The 22,233-nt window shown below is 39.6% G+C and overlaps 2 protein-coding genes across 5 annotated transcripts; both read right to left on the bottom strand.

Moving 5' to 3' along the window:
- Positions 1-1,747: 1,747 nt before the first annotated feature.
- On the bottom strand, positions 1,748-3,509 carry LOC122652059 (mediator of RNA polymerase II transcription subunit 4). Its single transcript, XM_043845712.1, has one exon. The coding sequence runs from the start codon at positions 3,460-3,462 to the stop codon at positions 2,128-2,130; it is 1,335 nt and encodes a 444-aa protein (XP_043701647.1). The 5' UTR covers positions 3,463-3,509; the 3' UTR covers positions 1,748-2,127.
- Positions 3,510-6,358: 2,849 nt separating this feature from the next.
- Positions 6,359-21,921, bottom strand: LOC122652060 (protein REVEILLE 8-like). Of its 4 annotated transcripts, none has more exons than XM_043845713.1 (7): positions 21,712-21,919; positions 20,806-20,863; positions 17,306-17,429; positions 16,821-16,946; positions 15,909-16,018; positions 10,327-10,394; positions 6,361-6,544 (listed from the first exon to the last, which is right to left on the bottom strand). In XM_043845713.1, exons 1-7 carry the CDS (start codon positions 21,855-21,857, stop codon positions 6,442-6,444), a joined length of 735 nt encoding a protein of 244 aa, XP_043701648.1. In that variant the 5' UTR covers positions 21,858-21,919; the 3' UTR covers positions 6,361-6,441. The 4 variants fall into 4 exon arrangements, with proteins under 4 accessions (XP_043701649.1, XP_043701648.1, XP_043701650.1 ...); XM_043845715.1 differs by having other exon boundaries at positions 6,392-6,546; positions 10,336-10,394; positions 21,712-21,918; XM_043845716.1 differs by lacking the exon at positions 6,361-6,544 and adding an exon at positions 6,588-6,609 and having other exon boundaries at positions 21,712-21,917.
- Between the last annotated feature and the right edge of the window lie 312 nt (positions 21,922-22,233).

The following is a 22,233-nucleotide window of genomic DNA, read 5'->3' as shown; positions in this document are numbered from 1 at the left end:
ATCCAGACCAAGTCGGCTAGCAGACAGAATAAGACAATGTTGAAAAAAGGATATTGCGCCCCACACAAAGCAAACTAAATCTATTCAGACAGGGAGCAAACAAACCAGATCTCAAACTAAAGCCAGAGATAGTAATCAAGAAGACCAGGGAGAGGTACAAGAGTGAAAAATGCAAGGGAAAACCAGGAGAGGTCTGCAGTTGCAATTCACACTGCTCCAAGGCACGAGATGTCACCAGAGAAATAAGAGTGGAGCAAGTCACACAGCTGCAAAGGCACACTGCAACCCAGCAAGTCCACTGGCACCAAACACAAAACCAGCTCCTTCAACGCTGACACAGACAGCGGCACCATCTCAAGCTACCGCAGGAGAGGGGAAGAACCCCACACCTCACTCTCCGGTCTCTGATAGCTAGTGAAACGCTGATGCAGGGCAGATCAGAGAAACTCTGTAGCAAACCACCAAACTGAGCCAGGAAGGTCTCTATAGCAGAACAGGGATTTCCAAATCAGACCGTCGAGCAGCTCAGATAACCTCTGTTGCAGACCACTGAGCAGAGCCAAGAAAAGGTCTCTATAGCAGAACAGAGATTTCCGAATCAGACCTCCGAGCAGCTCAGATAACCTCCGTTGGAAACACTGGAAACAACCATCAGAAACCCTAATAGCAGTAATGCTGACCACCATTGCAGACCACCGGGCAGAAGCCCTAATAGCAGTAACGCAGTAGCCATAAGAATAAATTTCTTACTCTCTGTTCGTCGGTGGGTTGGATGCTGGTGTTGGTCCGTTAGGTTCTCTGCTCGTGGTGGTGTTTCTGGAGAAGAGCAGTTTGGGTTTTTATCGTTATTGGCTCCAGATCCACTAAGAGGGTTTCAGTTCTTCTTTATACTTTTGTCGGTAAGGGTAAGGTTTTCTGCTGTTGATCGTTGGTATGATTCGCTACCGCTGTTCGTCGGTAAAATCACCCTACCGTTTCTGTAATCTGGGCTTTCAGAAAATCAGAGTCGCTTTGGTCCATCCATATTAATGCATCACTCTCCCCTCCCCAATGTAGATCTATTTCATTATATCTATTTTTTTCATAGCACGTATGGCTGTCTGAATCTGTGTCAAGATGTGGCACAGTGGCAGTCTTTCCATTATGTGTTGGTTGAGATAGGGGATCCCAAAACCAAATTTTGTTATAGGTGAGTTCAACTCTTTATTCTTATTCATTGTCGGTCTCAAAACAATGGCAGTAGAATGTCCCTTGTTTTTCCCATTATACTTTGTCCAAGTGACCTAATAGATGATACTAAGAAATTAATCTTTATATACGACGAATCTGCACATTCACAGGTGCAAAGTTTTAACTAGTAGTTTTACTCCTGCTTAAGGTGTGAAGATACATCACCCACGTCACCCGACGTTAAGCAATATGGTCATGTACACTTAAGGAATGATCATAAAAGTACAAACAAAAGCAAAGTGGAGAAGAAATCACAAGTACATCTCTCACTAATACAAAAGCAAACTATCACAGCCTTGATTAGAAAAGAGAGGGATAGAGTTCTTCTTCTTCTTCTTCTTCTTCTGCTTCTTCTTCTTCTTTGTTGGGGGTGATTTTATTAAAGAAAATTACCATGCTAGGTGGCTACCATACAATATGGCTGGGATGTGATTACAAATTATGTCCACAGGAACCTTCGAGTAGACAATCGGCCACACCTTTCTAAGAGATCTACCCTACTACCAAGACACTAACATGAGCATCTTTAAATGTATGTTTAAATACCAGAAGGAACCCAAAATTTAAATTTGCAGAATCCAATACATGTATCTTTACTTTAAAGTTCTACAGGCATATTTTATCCAGATAATTCCCTTAAACATCAGTTATGATTAATCCTACACCAGTCCCTTCTGGCACAATTGCTATCAGGTGTTCCTAAATATTTAGAACTAGATCCTCAACTTCATATGCGTAAAACTAAATTTCTGTCCAAAATTTAAGTAACATACTATTCTACAACTGGCAAATATCGACTTGAAAAGAGGGGGAAAAACTATCATAATATGATATTTCAATTACCTGAAATGCTTCAGACACATTTTTTACTACCAGGAAACATCACATTACAGAATTTCAATCTTCATCATCCTCTTCAGAACTTCCCATGTCACTACTATAATCGCTACTGGCATCATCCTCATCCGGATTAATGTCAAGCTGAACATGCCGAACCTGTATCGGCTCAGGTGCCTTGGGTGGTGGCATCTGTGGAACAACGGGTCGTGGTTGCTGCTCCTCACGGTTACCAGGAAGAACAATGGAGTCCAAGGAGGGAAGTGGCACCGGGTCCCCAGGCTTCCAACCAGGCGGCGGCACAAGCGGCATATCTGTGGGCAATTCCACCGGCATCCCAGGCCGCCAACCTGAAGGGACGGTGAGCTGAGGGGGGAAGAGACCCTTAATCACCGTCAAGTCGAGAAGCTGATTGGCGTCTGCGGGTTGTGGGGGCTGCAGGGGAGCAGCCTCGATCAAAGTCTCAATAGCCTTTTTCTCGCTTTCAACTGTCTTGGGTAAGCCAACGTCAAGATCAGCAAAATTGTACAGCTGCGAAGCACGCATCTGCTCTTCTTGCGGCGCAGGTGGCATAGCTCCACGAAGGGGAGCCACCCCGGCCCCAAATTCCGGAGGGGCAAAGGTTGTGTAACTGATCCGGTGTGCGTAGGACATAATATCCGATAAACGTAAGGACGATGTAATGGTGGTGTCGCTTGCAGAAGAAGACGATTCCGTAATGGCGGTACCTTCCGCGGGAGTTGTAGTAGATTTGGAGCGTTTGGGACGGCGATAATCAGCATAATCATCGACAAGGAGGTCGAGAACGTGCTCGGCATCCTTCATCTTGTTAGCGAAGGCGCGCATGGCAGAGTCCTTAGAACGGATTTCGGAAGCGATCTTCTGCTTGGCGTCTTGGAGATCGAGGATTTCTTGGAGTTGGGCAACGGCCTCGAAGAGTTGGGTCTGAAGAGCGTTGAAGAGGGAGAGGATTTCTTTGGTGGTGGATGGAGAGGATGATGAGTCATGGTGCTGGAACTGATTCTGGGAAGGGAGGAAGGTAGGGAGGGAGCCACGGTAGGAGGAGAGCCACATGGATCGGTTGGGCGAGACTTCGAAGAGTCTGGTGGCGAGTGAGGCCATCTGGAGGAGGATAGATTGAGCTCGAGAGAGAGGAGGAAGGAGGGGGAGTAGGGCTGAAGATGTGGTTGTGGTAGTTAAAGAGGCAGTTGTTGATGGAGTCTGCTGCGGCTGTTGCTGCTGTTGTTGATGATGGGGAACGAAGTGCTGTTGATGCTGAGGGGTCTGTGAGGAGAGTTTAGGGGTTGCAGGATTAGAGAGAGACGGTGAATTAGGGTTTGTAAGGCCAAGCCTCGCTGGTGACTGTAGCATCGGTGATTGATGATTTTGCTGCATTTTCGCTCTCTCGCTCTCCCAGAGAGATGTGAGAAGAGCTTTGTACCTCAGTTCAGCAGTTCAGCTTTTAATAAGAGATTCTAGAACGGCACAAGTAAGTTAAAGCCGAAACGAGACGGATCGTTTCTGGAGGAAATCGGCAAAAACCCCTTTAAACCCTTCTTCTTTTTTTAATAATAAAAAAATTAAAAATAATTACATCCTCCATGGAAAACAGAACAATACTGTTTTCACTTGGCAATAGAAGCAAAATGTTAGCATCAGTCAGAGTTTTGAACAAAATTCCATTAGAGTTAATGGGGATATGTAAAAGTGTAGGTATAAGAAGCCAAAGCCATGGCTTGGAATGGTGAGGGAAAAGGACGAAGGACTTCCTTCTTATCAGTCCAGGTAAAATTTTAAACAAACAGAGCCTTAGGATTTTAGTTCATCATTTCAACTCATGTTTAGTTTTAAGTTTTGTTTTGTTTTGCTTCTTATCACCTTTTTGACACATAGTTTGATTGGATTAAGACAATGATGGATTCCAAACTACACCGCCAACCATTGGGGTGCGGCTCATTCACCTGCATGATCCCAGGCTCCCAACTATAGGATCTTGTCTAAATAAAAGGTTACAAATTGGAAAGTTTGATCTCCACATGAAAAGTGGAATTCGGTTAATTGCTAAGAAAAGATGTACTTCAATACTTAGTTCCTGTGAAGATATTTGTAACTTCACCCTTTTGATGATAAATGAGTTCATTATTGCTATAAAGAAATAATAATTAGTTCATTTCCCACCCAAAATAGGAAAAATACCAGACTTCAACTTGTGGTCTCAAATGCCAACCTTCATGCATTCTCAAACAAACCAATGGCTATGGGATTAGGATTTTTGTGAGACTATTTAAAGAAGTTTTTGGGACTTCTTTGTTAGTTTGGATGCAAGAAAAGAGAATAGAGAGGTGAAAAGGCATCTCAAGGAAAGAAGAGGAGAGAAGAGAAGAGAAAACGGTTCTATATTGTTCGTTGATCAATTGATACCTGCATCTCTCAGAGAAGTTTTGAAAGAGTTTCAGGTTGATACCTGAAAGTTCTTTTTAAGGTTGTGTTTTTACTTCAAGGAAGGTAACACGACATCTTGCAAACTCATTTTTGTATTGTTTTAGGATCATTGATAGTTGAGATTCCTAGTTGACTCATGTATTGAGGGTTGGGTTTGTTATTATGGTTTTTTTTTATTTTTAAATATTGTAATCACTATCAAGTGGGTGTTTGCTAGTTTGTTGGGTTGTAGACCTCGGGGTTCCTTGTGGGTGCAAGAATCGTTGTTTCAGTGATTGATGCTCTTGTGTTGTGGGTGCGATACGAATTGAGGTTTGGTGCTCCCGATCGTGGATGTGGTCGAAAAAAACGCATCAACAATATACGAAGCCTTGATATGGGGGCATTGCACCATGAATGTAGGCACTCTTACCGAACCACATAAAATCTCTATGTTGTAATTGTTCATGTTTATTCTATTGTTTTTTGGATTGTATCAATTGGTAGATCTTCGTCTGTGTGGGGTGGGGTGTTGATACGCATGTGTACTTGTGATTGGTAAAACAGTAAGTGCCAACCAATCTCTTTGTTTGCAACTTGGGTAAAGGCCATTGCACGGCCCACCCCACTCTTAGTGATGTACTAGGACCATCAGACATGAATCTTGACACCCGTGCACATATCTAGACAGGAAATGAGCATGGAGCAGAAGTTGTTAAGGAGAGAGAAAGAGAGGAACATGTGAACTGCAGATTCGTTTTCACTCCACCAAAAGCATCTATAAGCTAAATATCACCCCTTATGTTGCAGGATATCTCAAGTCAAGATCTTGTTCAGGGTCAAGACCCAAACAAATGCAGGTACTCCTGGAGAAGCCTTTGATTTTCAAATCCCCCTACTAACCCTCCCTTCCTCATCCTCTACTAAGAAAGCCGTCATATGGAGCTACCATAATCAGCCTCCCATTTCCTCCTCAGTCTGAAAACCATAGCTTTACAGATCTAGCAGACATCGAAACCCACTTCTGATTAGTTACTGTAAAGTAGGATTTTCCCTTGAAGAATCCCTAAATTTGTGTTTTGAGATCATTTGGAGTGGAATTATTGTGGCTTCCCACACCACTCATCATCTAAGAATGCAGATAAAAATTTTCAAAGGAGCACATCTAGAACTTGATTGCTTTTCATAGCATTTGTTGTAGGCATGAGATGATGCTTCAGTAGAGTGCAAAACCAACTTAAACTTCTCATTCTGCATGGGACCAGGTAGATATTTAATGAAATATTGATTTTCTAATTTAATCATATTTTGATAATAATAATAACAAAATAGTTCATTTCAGGTGAAGGGGAAACATCCTTAAGTGATAAGACTTAACTATTGCCAATGAACTTATTTGTTTGAACGGTACTCAAAACAGAAACTAAATGATTTCAGTCCAAGTAGAGCATTCAACCTTCCAAATTTAAAAAACGAAGTCAATCCAGGTTAAGGAGGATGGGTACTTCAGGTAGGCAGCTGCAATGACAAAAAATACAAGTTGAATGGTGAAATATAATCTGTATAGCCAACCCGATCAGTTGGGAAATCGCTTCGATGAGTTAATTAGACAAGGTATTGAAAGTACAATAGAACTAATAGAATAAAATTTATTTGAATTAAGAACCAAGTTATTACAATGGAGAGCATTTTTATTATAATATTAAAATCTCTATTAGAAGCCACATAAACTAAGCTAGAAAGTTTTTTTCCCCCACTCAGCTATGTGCTGTAATCCCATCCATCACTGTGGCAACAATACTACAGCAAAAACTTCTCCATGAGAGTGGATAGACGAAAAAACTTTAACTTAGACAATGAGCCCATGTAACTCAGGAAATGCATTTCCACCACCCAGACAATATTGCTGGTATAAAAGAGAAGGAAGATAGATTACAGAAAGCTTCCAGCAGTTCAACTTGGTTGATCATTGTTCTCGCTTGTAACAATTGCTACTGCAGTCTGCAGCACCTCTGAAGCTTTTGGTAATGACATCATTTGATGATAAAACCCACCTCTGTACCAACGAAAATGTCACCAACAATCCAAGGCTATAGAGGAGTAAGCAACATGCTTCATACACTCAAAAGTAAAAGCAAATAATGGTTACAGAAAGTCTATGTTTTTCTCATGCGTCAAAGTTAAAAATAAGACTAGATGGGAGGTTTTGGTTAATGAGATTGTCCTAGAAACCTCTTTTTAGTCCTAGTGCTAACTGAACACAAGGACTTAAAAGTTCAAAGAATATCAAAGTAAAATACCAAAGGAAATGTTTGATTCAATAAATCAATAAGCTGCAACAATAATCTTAGGCTTCAGAAAATTTAGAGAGAAGAAGAACATGTCAGTTCCACACAACTGATTGAAGAAGCATTTGAAATTTTCATAAAATGTTAGAAACCTCCAGAGAGTATTTATGGGAAATTATTTCTTACTCTGGGAAGTAAGAAATTAATTGTTCAGTCCCGAACCTCTCCGTGCTACTCATGGGATAAAAATCAATAAATTGTGGTTGAATCACAAAAACATTTTGAGTTTAAGAGGTTTTGAAGTTGAAATATACAAGTGACTATGGTCAGAATCAGCTGAAAATATTAAATAGTATCAAAGTCATTGTAAAGAATTACTAAAATGGTTTTGTTGTGAACGTAACTTAAACCAGGTCAGAGATTAAAACTTGAGTCCTCATACTGCTACTCAGGAATCTAGATGTAGCGCTTATGGATTTTGTATTCCAATTCTACCTGTAAGTTTAAAATCTAAAAACTCTAAAAACTGGGGAGGAGGAAATCTATAGTTTTGCCCACAAATAATTGTAGGTAATAGACGAGTGTAAGAACAAAATCAGGAGGGGGAAATATAAAAAGAAACTACAGCAAACATAACTAGAGCAAGTGACCTTTTAATTTTTTTTTTCCCCTTTTTTGATAGGAAGAAGGAATCGAACAGGCAATATACCTGTTGCGGGGAGTTATTGAAACCATTGAATTCAGAATATGGTAAAGTAGTTCCTGGGTGGGAACTACCCCCTCATTTTGACTTGATAAAGAATCCCTGTTGGATCGGATTGTAAAAGTAGCCAGAGGAGAGCATCAGTATATCCAACTAAGAAGGCTCATAAGAGGTTGGGACCAGAGCAAACCATACTCCATTAGCAAACAAAATGATAATAGACGCACAAAACAACATACGAACAAGAATTTTAACACACCAAACTAAAATCAGGTATGCAGACTCTTAACATAAATGACATATACTGCATTACAGTAAAAACAAAAGTTTTTTATGCCAACCAAATTGAAATTGATATGACAAGATTAAAACCACAAGCATATGAGTTGCAGCAAAGAATCACATAAAATTTTTGGCCTGAAGCTAACTTGCTAAGCAGCTTACATGGACTTTTGAACATTAACCAGTTTTTGAGACTGAAGTAGAGCTAATAGCTGGATTGCTGCCATTGGCAGTAAAATAAGTGAGAATGTAAAAACAAAAACAAGACAGGGAGGTACAGCCAGGTTATCCGGATGTTCACCAAAAGCACTTACAAAAAGAGTAATGAGAAAAATCACTGCTACTTGTTAGAGGGACTCCTCTCATTTTGCTCATTCAGGGGCTCCTATAATGGTTAGAGGGACAAGAGTTTGGACAGTGGAAAGGGAAGGAAAATATGGGGGAAGATAAGCTAGATATTGCATATTATGGAGCAGTCCTCAATGGCTCAGAATTGGGAAGTGTACACAAACTTTAGGAATGAAATACATGTGTGAGAAATCTCTAATAGAAAAGGGACAATATAAATGACCCCACTATAAGTGTATTTAGAACATGTAAACTTCTTTTGATTCAGGAGTAAAAAGGGGTTTTCAAAATGATTTGAGAGGGACTTGCCATGATGTCAATTTCAAAGAGTGTCATTGTCTTGGATATTTTAAAGTACACATGTGAAATGACACTTTTACCCTCAATGAAAAAAAAGTATATTATATAGAGGATAAAAAAATAAGGTTAGAAACTATTTGACACCTTAAGGGGTATCAATAAGAAAATCCCGATAGAAAAAGGGATATAAGTTGGTGCAAGTCCCACTTTCACTGGGTCTGGGTGGGGGTGGATTGGGGTTGGTCCCCACTTTCAGCATTTTTCCACCCTCAAACAAACCCGCATCCTCATGCAGGGAGGCCAAGCTTTTAGCACTGCACCAAGTGATCGCCCTTATCAATCTCTGCTAAAAACCAACCTTCATATCTAGAGAATCGCTTCAAATAATGATGCACCTGTTGCTGATTATATGGACAGATGTGTTCCAATTATAATAGGGAGAACTCCCATCCTAAGAAGTCGTCTTAATAGCTGGAAGTTCATTAACCTGCTGCATCTTTTAAGTGCCCTGGCTATCAAAAAGGTGACTAGTGTAATAGAAGTTCCACATTTCAGGTCACTCCCCATCAAGTCCCTGAGATTCTTTTCCCCTTGGAAACCAGTAGGGGTAAGGTGTGTCTCTACAAGATGCAGATTTCTGTTTGAGCTGTAGCAGTGAGAGCAGATTCATGAGAAACCTTACCCCATGTTTTTAAGTATTGTCTGACATCTTTCCATATGTGGAAGAAGCAGAGGGAGTTGCTAAAGGGATAGAATCTATGCAGATTATGTTTTTCACAGAAGAATTTATGTAGAGTCTATCCGCAATTGATGAATTTTGGTCATTGATCCTAGTATCTTGAAAAATATAAAGCAAAAGAAAGTCTTATCTTAGCAAATCTTTTAGTACGTAATTCAACTCTTTAGACAATACATAAATTGAAGCTACTGGAGCAGGTTTTTTTTGCTTAGTCTGTAGAGATTCCATTCTTATGGGGTCTAGCATAGTATGGCAGTTATATATATATCTGCCCCTGTGGCTTTTTCCCTAGATAAAAATTTACACTTCAAAGAAAAAAGATTGAAAATTTATTTCATCACTGTCCCCTTTTCTGTAATTCATCTGACACATATAACATTCTGGCTTATTATAATTTTTTGACAATTTAAAATAGGGGCAGGGTTCCAGGATGCCCATTGCAGGAACCTTTTCCCACATGCCCACTATAACTGCCATGTGGCTGCTCTGGAATTCCCAAATTTAGTGGACATGTTTCCAGTTTCCACATCACCACTAAGTCATGTGTTCAATCTCAGACCAATCTTATTTCTCTACATGCCCGTTTTAATGGCTCCAAATTTTTAACAAAAGTCAATTCTTCATGGAACAGTTTGAAGAGTAGGGATCATTCAAAAAGCAAGGGGAAAGCCTATAAATGGTGGATCATTTGGTTGACATTGGTTACCAAACTTAATATGCAGCCTATCCAATGAACTCCCCATCCATCCAACAGTCAAGATGCCTAATCATCTAGTCCATGTGGCAGAGAAGGGTTGGGAGAGTTGGAATGGGTTCCTAAAACGGGTGTGTAGGAAACCTTTCTCCTTCAGAATAAATGTTTTAAACTATTCCAGTTTTATTTCTTATATTTCTTTTAATAACATAGTATATGAAATTTCGCCGAATTCACAGTGTAGAGGGACAGATTTAAACTGGTTGAAACGGATCACCCAGTCAAAACACTTCAACAGGATGATGAGTTATCCAGGTTAGAAAACACTAACAACAGCCAGCTTCAGAAGATTTGAAGCTTGAACATGTTACTTTAGCAGTAACAAAGGACATAAAAAAAATATGTATGCATTCATTACTGGAAGAAGCTATTTGTGTGTCAGAAAGAAGAATAAACTACTATCAAAGGGGAAACCAAAACTTACAATTGGTTGACTTGGTTCAAAATCATGGTAGACAAATTGATGTTCAGGTTTCTCATCAGCAACAAGACCTACACCAACGCAAAAAAGTTGTTGGGCCAACAACTAAATGCATTCAAGAGTGCATGATGACCAATAAATGGTTATGTACAGTTCAAATGCGACAGGATATACTCAATACCAAGTCATGCCATATACACTCCATTTCTTTCTTTCACCCATATGGACTTTATATTGCAGAAGCTTTAGAAAACATCATCTGTGATAGACTCGAACACTTCCCTTCATGTATAGTTTATCAATTATATGGGTAGAAATTACTGATAATATTGTTTGGAAAAATCGATATCAAGTGAGTATCTTTTAGCTATCACTGATGTACAATTTATCTAATTATCGATTAATTTATTAATCATGACATATGGCTTCTTCAGCCAATGTGTTGTTCCAATGGAAATCTTGGTGAGAGAACTACTTGGCTGATGAGTAAGCTAGGAAAGGAGTTGTGAGACGTCATATTGCAGTTGGGGATGACTACATTTTAAGGTTTTGGGGGTGCTATCTTTCATTTTTCTTTGCTTAGGGTCGGCTTGGCTCATTTGCTTTTGTTGTATACTATACATCTCTCATTATTAAAATCAATTATTCATTAAGAAAATTATGATGCATAGAATAGTCCTTCATAGACATGTATTTCTAGACAATTTGATGTATCAACAGAACTAAATATGGTCATTTGAAACATTGTATCCATGTCTGTCACCAACACAGGTGTCCATGCTAAGTTACAGTGTAAATTGACGACTTTGCTTCCGAACTTCAGAACTCCCAAAAATAGTATATCGTAACTTATTTTTAGAGGAAAAAGCACATCAGGTTAGAAATCAACCAGCTGAAACCAGTTGGGCCCAGTTCCTGGAATTTTGTTTAAACTCATGAGTCATGACTCCAAATTATGCATTATACAATGGAAAATGTAAATAAAGAAGGGTTCAATCATAAATAAAGAAGGTGACATAGAGGATGATGTTTCACAGAGAATTAAAGTGGGATGGATGAAGTGTAAAGGGGCGTCCAGAGTGCTATGTGACCGATGTATTCCTCCTTTAAAGCTTAAAGGAAAATTCTATAGGACTATTGTACGACCGGCTATGATAGAATGTTAGGTAGTTAAGAAGAATCATATTGAGAAGCTATATGTAGCAGAGATGAGGATGTTAAGATGGATGTGCGGAAAAACTAGGAAGGATAAAATAAGGAATGAACATTTTTTAGCGGACTTGGGAGTTGCTCCTATCAATAACAAGCTCAGAGAGAGTCGTTTGAGGTGGTATGGTCATGTTCAACGGAGGCCTAGGGACGCCCCAGTAAGGAGGAGCAATATGATCCCGATTGAAGGAGCTAAAAGAGCTAGGGGCAGGCCTAAATGACCATAGGAGAAGTTGTGAGAAAAGACATGCATATTCTACGTCTTCTACCAAGTATGACATCGAATAGAGCCTATTGGAGAGCAAGGATTCATGTAGCAGACCCCATTTAGCTGAGATTCTCCTGACTGGCTGGGCTGTGCCTTTTTCCTCTTACTTTAATCCTTCATCTTTCATTTTCCATTTTTCTTTTCTCTTCTCTTTTCCCCATCTCTTCATTCCCCTTTGTTGTTTAGACCTCAGTTTCCCCTACTTTGTCTTGTTTGGATCCATGTAGCCGACCCCATTAAGTTGGGATAAGGCTGAGTTTGTTATTGTTTTGTGGAAAATGTAAATTATCTGAATCATAATTTTCAGGGGCAGTTACTATCTCTCCCCTCTACTTACCCTATATTTACTCAAAGTCCCCTACCATGAACTTCTTTTTTTATTCTCCCCCTACAAGCAAAGTTTCACCACTCCTCCTCCCCTGGTTATTTCAAAAACCCTACTTTACCCTTCTATTTCACCTGGTAAGTTACACCCTTTTCAAATTGATTGATTCAAATACAATGGTTTGAATCAAACCAATTGTTTTGAGTGAACCAAAGAAACAAATGTGTGAGGTGGAAGAGAACTCATCAGCAAATTCGCCCCCAACTTCAGTCCGTAACATATATATGTCCTGTTAACTGCAATCTGCAAGCCATCGGTAAGTCCCAGACCAGAGACATATTTGCTGATTGGGGTGACCTCGAGCTGGGGCTGGACCTCGCCCTGCAACCTGACGTCAACGTCATACACTACGTGATTACCAATTAAATGTCATCCCTTGGGGAGCTTGCTGCTTGGTAATCTCCATTGGGATCCACTGGGGAGTCGCCATGTTGATGGACAGCGCCGATGGCATCGAAGGCAAGATGGGGGGGGGGGGAATTCTGATGCAGCACCCATTAAAGATGCTGCAGATGGCAAAGGCATTGTTGGAGCCGGAAATTCCATGTTGGAAGAACCGCTGGTGCCCAGTAAAGCTATCAGTTTGGCTCCATGGTCGGGATTGGGAGGGACAAGGTGAGGAGGTGGCTGGAGATAGACCTCTGGTGGAGCACCCCCAGAGAGCTGCTCCTGTGCATAAGGAGGGAGATAGTGAGGATGATGGAATGGAGTCGTCTGGGGTCGGTAGGAGAAATTAGAAAGGGCCAGTTGGTGGAGGATGAGACGAACGTGGTGGAGGAGAAGAAGACACTAACCAAGACTTGTGTGACTTAAGATATCTGATGAATTGAAGCTGGGAACATCAATCCACACCCAAAATCCACTCTCCCAACCTATGACTTTGAAAAGAGCAGCGAATAAGAAATAGAATAAATTCCCATTCTCCGTCGCTCTTCTTCTCACCTTCTGCAGCTCACTCCATAAACAGAATCCATCTTCCTTCTTCCCCCCCCCCGGTCGTCCTTCGCACTTCTTCTCACCTTTATTCTGGCTCTGATTCTCCTTCTGCACACACACACACACACACACACACAGAAGCAATATAAACAGAATAATTAATCGGATATATCGGCACTTCAGACTTCAGAGAAAGAGGGCAACCCATAACGGAACCAAAGCTGACTGAAATCCAAGTCTACACTTCACACCCTTCCATCCGTTATTCAATGTGGACATGACTCCCATGTTTTCACCATTTAACACTGATATAAGGCTGAGAAGAGACAGAGAATGGGAGAGAGGAAAGAGTGAGGAGCCAAATTGAATCTCAATTCTCTGGAACTCTCTCTCCCCCTCAGTTCGGGTCACTGTCACTCTGCACTTCTCCTACTTCTCCAAGGAGGGCATCAGGCATCATTGTTGTGGCACACAAATCAGGGTTGATGGAGAAAGATAATGTGGCTCTCCATACCCAATAGGCGAGGCAAAAGAGATGAACTCCTTTGGGGCACAATCGATGAAGGATTTCTACGCCGCGCCACTCCGTCTCTCATTCCTCCCAGTTCATCATCAACGCCAGAGGCATGAAGCTCTTCATCCAGTCCTGGATTCCTCTCCCACCCAACGACATCTTGGGCATCGTTGCTGTCGTCCATGGTTACACTGGTGAAACAATTACACCGAGTAGGTCATAGAACAAAAGATTAATGGGGGTGGGGAGTGGAGGCTGGTCGGGAGGCAGGGGTGGGCAGGGTGGGGAAATGGAGGTGAGGCATGGGGTTGAGCGGGAGTGCGCAGAGGGATGGGGAAGGGGGGATGAGGGTGGGGAACCGGCCAGTGATGGAGGCAGACAGTTAGGGGCGATGGGGTTACTGGGACAGAGGGATACTCTGGTGTTTTTGAAATACCTGGGGAGAAGGAGAGGTGGAACTTTGCTTGTAGGGGGGAATCACAGAAGAAGTTCAGGGTAGGGACTTCTAGTAACTATAAGGTGAGTATCGGGGAGTGATAGTAATTGCCCCTAATTCTTAAAACCAGATGAAACAGTGGTCAACTGGGAGAAAAAATAAAAACCAGAACTACCCGTTTTTCAGTTTGTGGTTTTTGCCAGTACCACAAAAACTGGTAAAGAACCAGAAAAATGGAACCAGGGCCTTTTCAAGTTCGACCTTCGACCTCCGGCCTCCGATCCAGTTTTCAAAACTATGAAGTCATTTATTGTAAATAATATTCCAAAAAAAAACAGATGTCCATGAATATATTTTCTTGAGGCAATCACCAGTTTTATAGAATTGTGTGTAATTATTCTGTCAGTGCCAGTCTTTTTATCTTCACTATAACAGCAGCTACTTGCTGCCAGTCACTCCGATATCTCATCACTGTGTTTCTTTTAACTTTTTATGATAGTGAAACAGATTAGATTTGGAAATATTGTTGACACATACAATTGTGCCGGCCACAGGTTCTCCGTTCTCACCTTTACAAAAGTGCAACACATCAGGCCAACTGAACCAACTTTAGAAACTGAACTGTCAACCTGTAAACTGCCAACCCAAGTTTAATTGCCATTATCGTAGCTCAACTGGAGTTCTATCGAGGTTGACTTGGGTTTTGTTGTCTTTTTCAAGTCCTCAATTCAAGCCCAATCTAAACTGATTCTGATTGCACTTTCCAAGCACAAGACCTGGATAAATTTGAAAATGCTACCCCAACAAAAATTAAAGGTCACAAAGGATGGACCCAACCAAAGTTGCAAAGTTGCAGCCCCTATACCGAAAGTAACTTGGCAGAAGCCTAAGAATATGGTTCAGTGAGACAGAATTGGCTAACAATAGATAATCTTGTTTCTCACTCTAACATCCCAGTCCCTGCACCTTGCTACCTCACTAAGGCATACTTACTAGGTGATTGGCGGGTTATCTAATTATTTCCCACACCCCAATTTAGTGGTGGACTGGCTGACCAACCAAACAGCTCAATAGCCAGCACATTCTCTTGCAACATAAATCTACAGAACCCTTGACAAACAGAAAAAAAACATACTGAACATAGTTCCAACCACCTTCACCATTAAATCCAAGAATCTATTGAAGAAATTTATAGCCGTTCTCTCTTTTAGAAATTTACACCGAGGTAAATTACACTAGATTTTATCAAGTTCTTCAGGCTATAGAAGTTTATGTAGTGTATAAATCACCCTAAAGATGAAAATATGGTCTAGAGATCCACCCTTCACCTTTTTTTTCTTTTTATTACCACAAAATTTATCAATTTTAGATCACCAGCTTCCACTTGTAAGAAATGTTTATAAAACTAACCACCTAAATACGATTGTAATTTTAATTTTCATCATACTGAAATAATTCAAAAGGTGTGCTTGTCTAATATTTCTAGTCCATTTATACCCACCAGAAAAGAAAAAAAAGTGAACCTTAATCGAATTAGTGTCGGATGCTTTTTTTTTTTATGCTACTAGACTTTCCAAAGATCTAGACTGGTTTCGAAATTGCATAAATGCATGTCCTACACTGTTCTTGAAGTGCAAGGACAGTAATTAACTCCATATCACAAATTGTTAACATTGCTTTTTTTTAATTGATTATATAGAAGGCTTTCAAATATCCATCTACTTTTTCACTATTCGGGTTTTTATATTTATCTTTGAAAAAAAATAACCTGATTAAGCCATGAGATGTGTTGCTCGGTTTGAAGATCATAAAATTTAAATAAGTCAAAGAAACTCACTGTTTCAATATTAATGGGATCCATCTCCTTCAGCTTCTGGACATGACCTTTAGAGTCTGGGTCGAAGACACTTCCAATGAAACGATATATTTTAGTAATGTCTGGAGTACCTGCAAAAATAGATTAACAATGAAGGACAGCCAAGCAATTATGGAAAATACCAAAGAGGGAAAACAGAAGAAGAAAGTAGAAAGAGAACAAAAGGTAAAATAGCACAATAATGGTTCTAGTAATAGCAGTGCACTCCTTTGTGATGTTTCCTGCTCTTTCTACTTAACAATACAAGAGCACAACATTAGAAATGTTATAAAAAAAAATTGAACATTTTCCAGAAGTTTTAAACTATAATTATTTCTAAATTAACCAAACATTGAAATCAAAACTGACCCTGTCAATGTTTTAAAGGATCATCAAGAATCCAGGATATCTGATGGTTGTCCCAACTTTTTACTGTATTTTGGGTAATTGGGATTTTGTCTGGACCGGGGGAAATGCCAACTGGCATGCCCTCACACCTTTAATCTGCATAATCTGTTTTTAATACAACTGACCACAGCCTGCTACTTCCACCATCTTCTGCTAAATGCTTTCCTTATAACTGCTGAACTCATTCTGAGAACTGAAGAGAGGAAGACTAAAAACTAAAATGAGTAAATAAATAAATACCATCCATGAAACCCGATCCCAACAAAAATGAACAGTGGGTCCTGTTGTGCAGTCCCTAACAAAACAAATGCATACAAACACCCACACTAACATGTTAACGAGTATTCGTGCAACCAGTATGATACAGTAAGTAGCACAAACAGTAGAACACTAGAACCAATATTTCATCATGCAATATTTTGTTTTGGAAGTAATCTGACAAATTGAGACAAAGAATAAAAAATTTGCAGCCATGAAGAAGATTACCATGAAGTAGAGACCCTTGCTCTCCTTGCCTTGGTATGTCGCAACTGGGCCAAAATCTACTTGAGCTTCCAATACCATTAAAGTTGCTGTTACCTGTCCTTATAACCCCCTCTGATCCATTATCAGCTGAATCAGTGACAATATAAGCCAAAATAAGCACTGATCCTATATAAAAGCATATTTATCTACTGTACTTACATTTTAGAAACCAAATATAATTCTTGGACACTTTTAAGGAAAATTTTCAGAAACTTCCATAATTCATATACAAAGACATCCTTGTCTTAGAACTCCACAAAGGTATGTGTCATCCCACTGGGAATATCCATGTGCAGGACAATTCAATGTAGTAGGATAAGCCATAGATGCTTGCAATGCCAAAGCTGCAAAATATTTTAAATCTGCCATGTCAAGGCATCAGCATGCAAGCATTTTCATTTCAAATCTTCAAGCTGAATATTTTGTACTTGTGACAACTAACAAACCATTCTTGGGTGCCTTCCGTGGATAAGGATGAGCAGCTTTGCACTTGGGGCGAGGAGGAGGTACATGTGCAATTATACCATTTTTCTGGGCTTTCAGAAAGTATTTTTGGGCATGGCTCCGTATCTAAAAGACCAAAAAAGGGGCAAACAGTAAATGACAAAACCATATACCTAAAGTCCGTAAGCATAAGAAATTAATAGATGTATGTTCATGAAGACACAATGCACAGAGTTCATACAGAAGCAAGTAAGAAGTAATGGATAAGAAAAGTTAGGACGCAAATAATGACATTTACACATGAAAGCAAAAAAGAAGAAAGGTGGTCCATGAAACTCTATGATGAACGAGAACATAACTGAGGTTCATCTCCAATAAGAAATAATTGTTTCAGAGTTAATTCCTCATTGTTCTTGCTTAAAGAATATCAACACAGGCTTAACAGGAAAAAAGGCCAAATAACCAGACAAACAAACATCAGAATGTACAAATTTGGATCTGGGCTAAAAAATATTACAGTAGAAGCTTTTTTTGCTTAAATCTCTGTTTCTAAAAGTCAAAACGTAATATTCTTGTATTATGTGTATCTCTAGTTTGATCTTTGTGCAATCACTCCTATTTGTTCCACAAAATAGGAAAAAAATAAATTAAAAATAAATGATGAGGATCTCAGAATATTAGATATATTTTCTTGGTAAGAATCCATAAGCATGTCACATGCGAGTTCTTTGGTAACAATAAATTTCATAGTGTAGAAATTAAGGTTATAGATTTACTACAAATAAAAATTATTAGTTTATCTCATGAAGAAGCCGTACTTCAGCATCATAGTTTATAACCATGAAAAAAACAGAGTCCCGTAGAGTAAATATAGAATACAATCCATACTATGATCATTATTGTTTTATATGTTGCACCTAAACCCTCAACAGCACATTTAGGATGACAATCAGTCAGATCAAAACAGATCTGGTCAGGAACTCCACCATGACTACGTAGTACATAAATAGCAAAGTTGAATCTGGGGTGGAAAAGTTGAACCAGTAAGGGTTTTCAACTCCAAGACGGTGGGATCAGGTTATGGAAGAGAGAAGCCCTAGCCCAACTTAAACAGGTTGTATTAGTCAATTGCCAATTGAAATTTGAAAATTTAAGCAAGTAGGAAGGCCAGGCCAAGAGAAATTTGAAAATAAAAGCAAGTTGGAAGACCAGACCAAAAATATTTCTTCCCCCACCCCCCACTGGTGGCAAAGAGCAAAAATAATATGCATTATTGTCATCATTTTCATATGATTTGTAATCAATTTGGACTGTTCAACATAACTCTCAGGGGATGCCAATGGGATTGCTATTTAAATCATACAATTGGAACAGTTTGAAATTTTGTTCTCAGATGATCTATAAATTGTTATTCAGCTCTTACAGCACTCAGTCAACTAGGTCCACTCTCATACCTTATAATATCCATTTTATTTAATTGTTCCAGAGGTGATTATTTTAAAATGTCCTGTGCACTTGCCCCTAAATTGAAGACTTACGAAGTTCTTTCATCCTCATTTAAAGAGAAGGAAGGCACAGAGAGTTTTGACCACTGAAAATTAAGTTTAGAAAATCTGTGATACATTTTCATTTCTACAGGGGGAATCAATCCATCTTGGGATCTCTCTATCTAAAAGGGTCAAGGAGAAAAAATTCTGAGCTTCATTCAGTAACAGAAGCCATAATTTCTTCAAGGGTCGACGTTCTCTGTGGGGGAGCGTGGGCCCTGTACGCTCAAGGAGGGCCAAGGAGAGTGCACAAGTTGGCATCATGGGGGGCGGGGCGGTCATTTCGCCCCCCTCTGTGTCTGGGCGTGGGCAGTACACTCCTCCCATAGAGAACTTCTCTCCTTTCTTCAAATAGTAATAACATAAATGAGCATTTTGTCTTCTTTCTTCCCCTCACCCCCTCGAGGTTTTGCTTTAATCTTAGTTTTTATTTTCCTTTCTTTTGGGGGGGAGGGGGGTTAATCTGCTTCCAACCTGGTTTCACCGAGGGGAAATATGGTGAGAAATCATGATGACATGGGGAGAGGACTGTGCTAAAACTAATCTGGGGAACAAATTATTACAGAGACTTGCCGTGCAACTGTTGTGAGAAAAATATAGTAAGATTTTAAAATAACATCTTGCACGTACATAGATTAAATGGGAAACTTCACAGGGACAATGAATTTGATGACAACAATTTGGATTTTGGACCACATGCAGTTTTTTGAGCTGAACTTTCTGTAGGAACCTGAAAACCTAATCACGACGCAAGAAAGCAAACACACAACAGGAAGAGTCACACAGCAGCAACACAAAGAATTACGTGGTTCGTCAAGAATGCCTAAGTCCACGGTGAGATGAGACCTGCTTCACTAAAAATGAAGAATAGGGTTACAGCCTCTTGTCCTCATGCCGACTCTCATTAGAGAATTCCCTCGCTACAAATTTATAGGGAAACATATACATGTTCAATTTAGCAAAATACCCATATGGCCCTAAAAAAAAATCTCGGGGACTCCCCCCCCCCCCCCCCCTAGGGCTTTTAACGGCCCTTCTGACTCAGCCCACAAACTCAAGAGACAGAATACATGACATCCTACCCCCAACACTTTCAATCTGCATATGAGATAAGAAAAAACATGCATGAACTGGTTGACAGTTAAGTTCCGGTTGCTCATCTCAGTTACCACTTTAGGCTTACAGCATAAGTGTGGTAAAGTTTTTATTTGCGACTACTTAGATAAGGTATAAGGATTGGTTATGAATTAAAAATTGCAGTTATAATTTTTCATGTGTTCACAAGAAACAGAGCAAAGAATAAAAGAATATCTTACAAGTTACAACATCTGAGATAAGAAATAAATCAAAAAATATATGTGGGATAGTTGACATTCACGCCGCATTTGCTCATATTATTTACAACTTTTAGGCTTGTTGTATAAATGTATTGAAGTTTCCAGTGGTGACAACTTAAATAAGGGACATGAATGGGTTACGCGATGAAAATCGCAGTTATATGTTTTGATTTTTTTAATGCTTACACACGAAAGTTTATTAAATATTTTTTCTTGAACACTTTTTTCCCAATTTCTCATGAGACAGGTAAAATAAATAAAGAACATCTTATAAGTTACAATATGTCAACTCAATTAAATAAAACCCTTTAAATGATTTAGAACAAGATTTTGAATTTCAGAATATTGATTGCTTGGAAAATAAGCATTTTGATGAAAATAATACCTGAAGTAGCCTCTAAAACTTACACTCTATGATTTCATACAAAGCCCAAACTACTACAGCCAGATAGCTAAAATTGAATGCAACTTCTCTAGGATGACAAATGAACCTACTAATGAAGCATCAGTATGTGCTTAAACTAAAAAAGAAAGACAAAATTTATTTATGTTTAGTTGTAGCATTGAATATTTATTTCATTCATAGGACAAGTGAAAAACGCTTTTTTTTCCTTGGACCTGAATTACTGTTTTTGAATTGACAAAATCTGCAATCTTCTTCCAGTCACGATTATACCTGAATCCATAAAAGAGATGAAATATCAGTTTCAGACCATAATGGAAGGGCCGAAATAAACTGAAACATCTAGCAGAAGGAACGCTTAATTGTCATGACAAATCCAATGGAGCAGTAGAAAAGGCATTGGCCGAGTTGGAAGGTGTAATAGTAGTACGAGTTGAGTGGTCAAGTGCCTAGCGCACTTGGTAGCTAGTGGTGCATAAAGGCCCATTGCTATCAGGAGGTCTTGAGTTCAAGTCTCCTGGTTCACATCCTACATCCCCTCCCTACCTATCACAAAAAAAAAAAGTAGTACGAGTTGAGGTCCAGACTCTAGACCAGATATGCAACTAAAATTGAGAGCTTTATCAAGCAGATCCATCTGAACTCCACACAGCACCAGACTTCGCACAGGTTAACTATCTATAAAATAAAAATTGAAATCTTGCATTGCTGAATTTCCATCCAGTATACATCGCCGAGTATCCTTTTTCCGTCAACGACTGAACAGAGGGTTCCCCTCCCCCCCCCCCCCCCACCTTTTTTTGGTAAATAACTAAATAAGTGGACAGAGTTGTAGCATAGCAATTGGAGGTCAAAGGCAAACTTGAATATCATTGAAATCAGAATCCGAAACGACATTATCACATTAAAGCTTTGCTTGGAAAACTGTTAATTTTACTCCATTTGAAATAATAAATAACCAAATCAAAGAAACCTATACACGCACAAAATCTGCTAGAAAAACAGAGAAACCTTCAATTTAGGACCTACTACGATAATCAGAGGGAGATAAGTGAGAGAGTCAGTGAACTTGCAGTGTGAAGAAGCAAGCTAAGATGTTAGAAGTATAGAGGCTAACTCACAGTTGCAGAGCTTCAAGAAATTTAGTATGCTCTTCATCAGTCCATACTTCCCTGGACTTGGTGATAGTATAAGGTTTCCTAACCTTCTTTCCTGAGCCACCTGCATGTGTAGATGCCTCCAATGAATTCGAAGTACTCGCACTCATGTTCGCTGCGTCGGTAAAGCCACTTGAGGAGCATTTTATAGACGAACGAGAGACAAAGAGATACCGTTAATGGCCAAACCTCTTCAACTTTCTGGGTTAGGTACCGGCTTTGGATGGAAACTGCAATGTGGAAGAGAAATAGAAAGAGGAAGAGGGAGGAAGAATCGCAGGAGACCATGCGACACATAGTCGCTGGAAGACACATCGGCGCCAACCTGCACGGGTGGGCCTACAATAAATGACATCAGACTACGTCTATTTATATGGATATCAGTAAAGTTTCTGTGTAAACGGATCCAACATAAAACGCAGCATCTCTCTCTAGTACCGTCCATCCATACTGCAGATCCCCTATCCCCAATATCAACCGATCCGC

Source organism: Telopea speciosissima, chromosome 2 (genome assembly GCF_018873765.1).
Source record: "Telopea speciosissima isolate NSW1024214 ecotype Mountain lineage chromosome 2, Tspe_v1, whole genome shotgun sequence".
In the NCBI taxonomy this organism is placed as follows: Eukaryota; Viridiplantae; Streptophyta; class Magnoliopsida; order Proteales; family Proteaceae; genus Telopea; species Telopea speciosissima.
Note: the sequence above shows the minus strand (reverse complement) of the source record. Positions and strands in the feature narration are given on the sequence as shown.

Coding starts and splice junctions, on each gene's coding strand:
- LOC122652059 (XM_043845712.1), bottom strand. CDS start 3,462: ATGCAGCAAAATCATCAATCACCGATGCTACAGTCACCAGCGAGGCTT.
- LOC122652060 (XM_043845713.1), bottom strand. CDS start 21,857: ATGAGTGCGAGTACTTCGAATTCATTGGAGGCATCTACACATGCAGGT. Junction 16,019..16,820: donor GCAAGGGTCTCTACTTCATG/GTAATCTTCTTC, acceptor CTATTTTTGCAG/GTACTCCAGACATTACTAAA. Junction 6,545..10,326: donor TTGAACCAAGTCAACCAATT/GTAAGTTTTGGT, acceptor TCGTTGGTACAG/AGGTGGGTTTTATCATCAAA.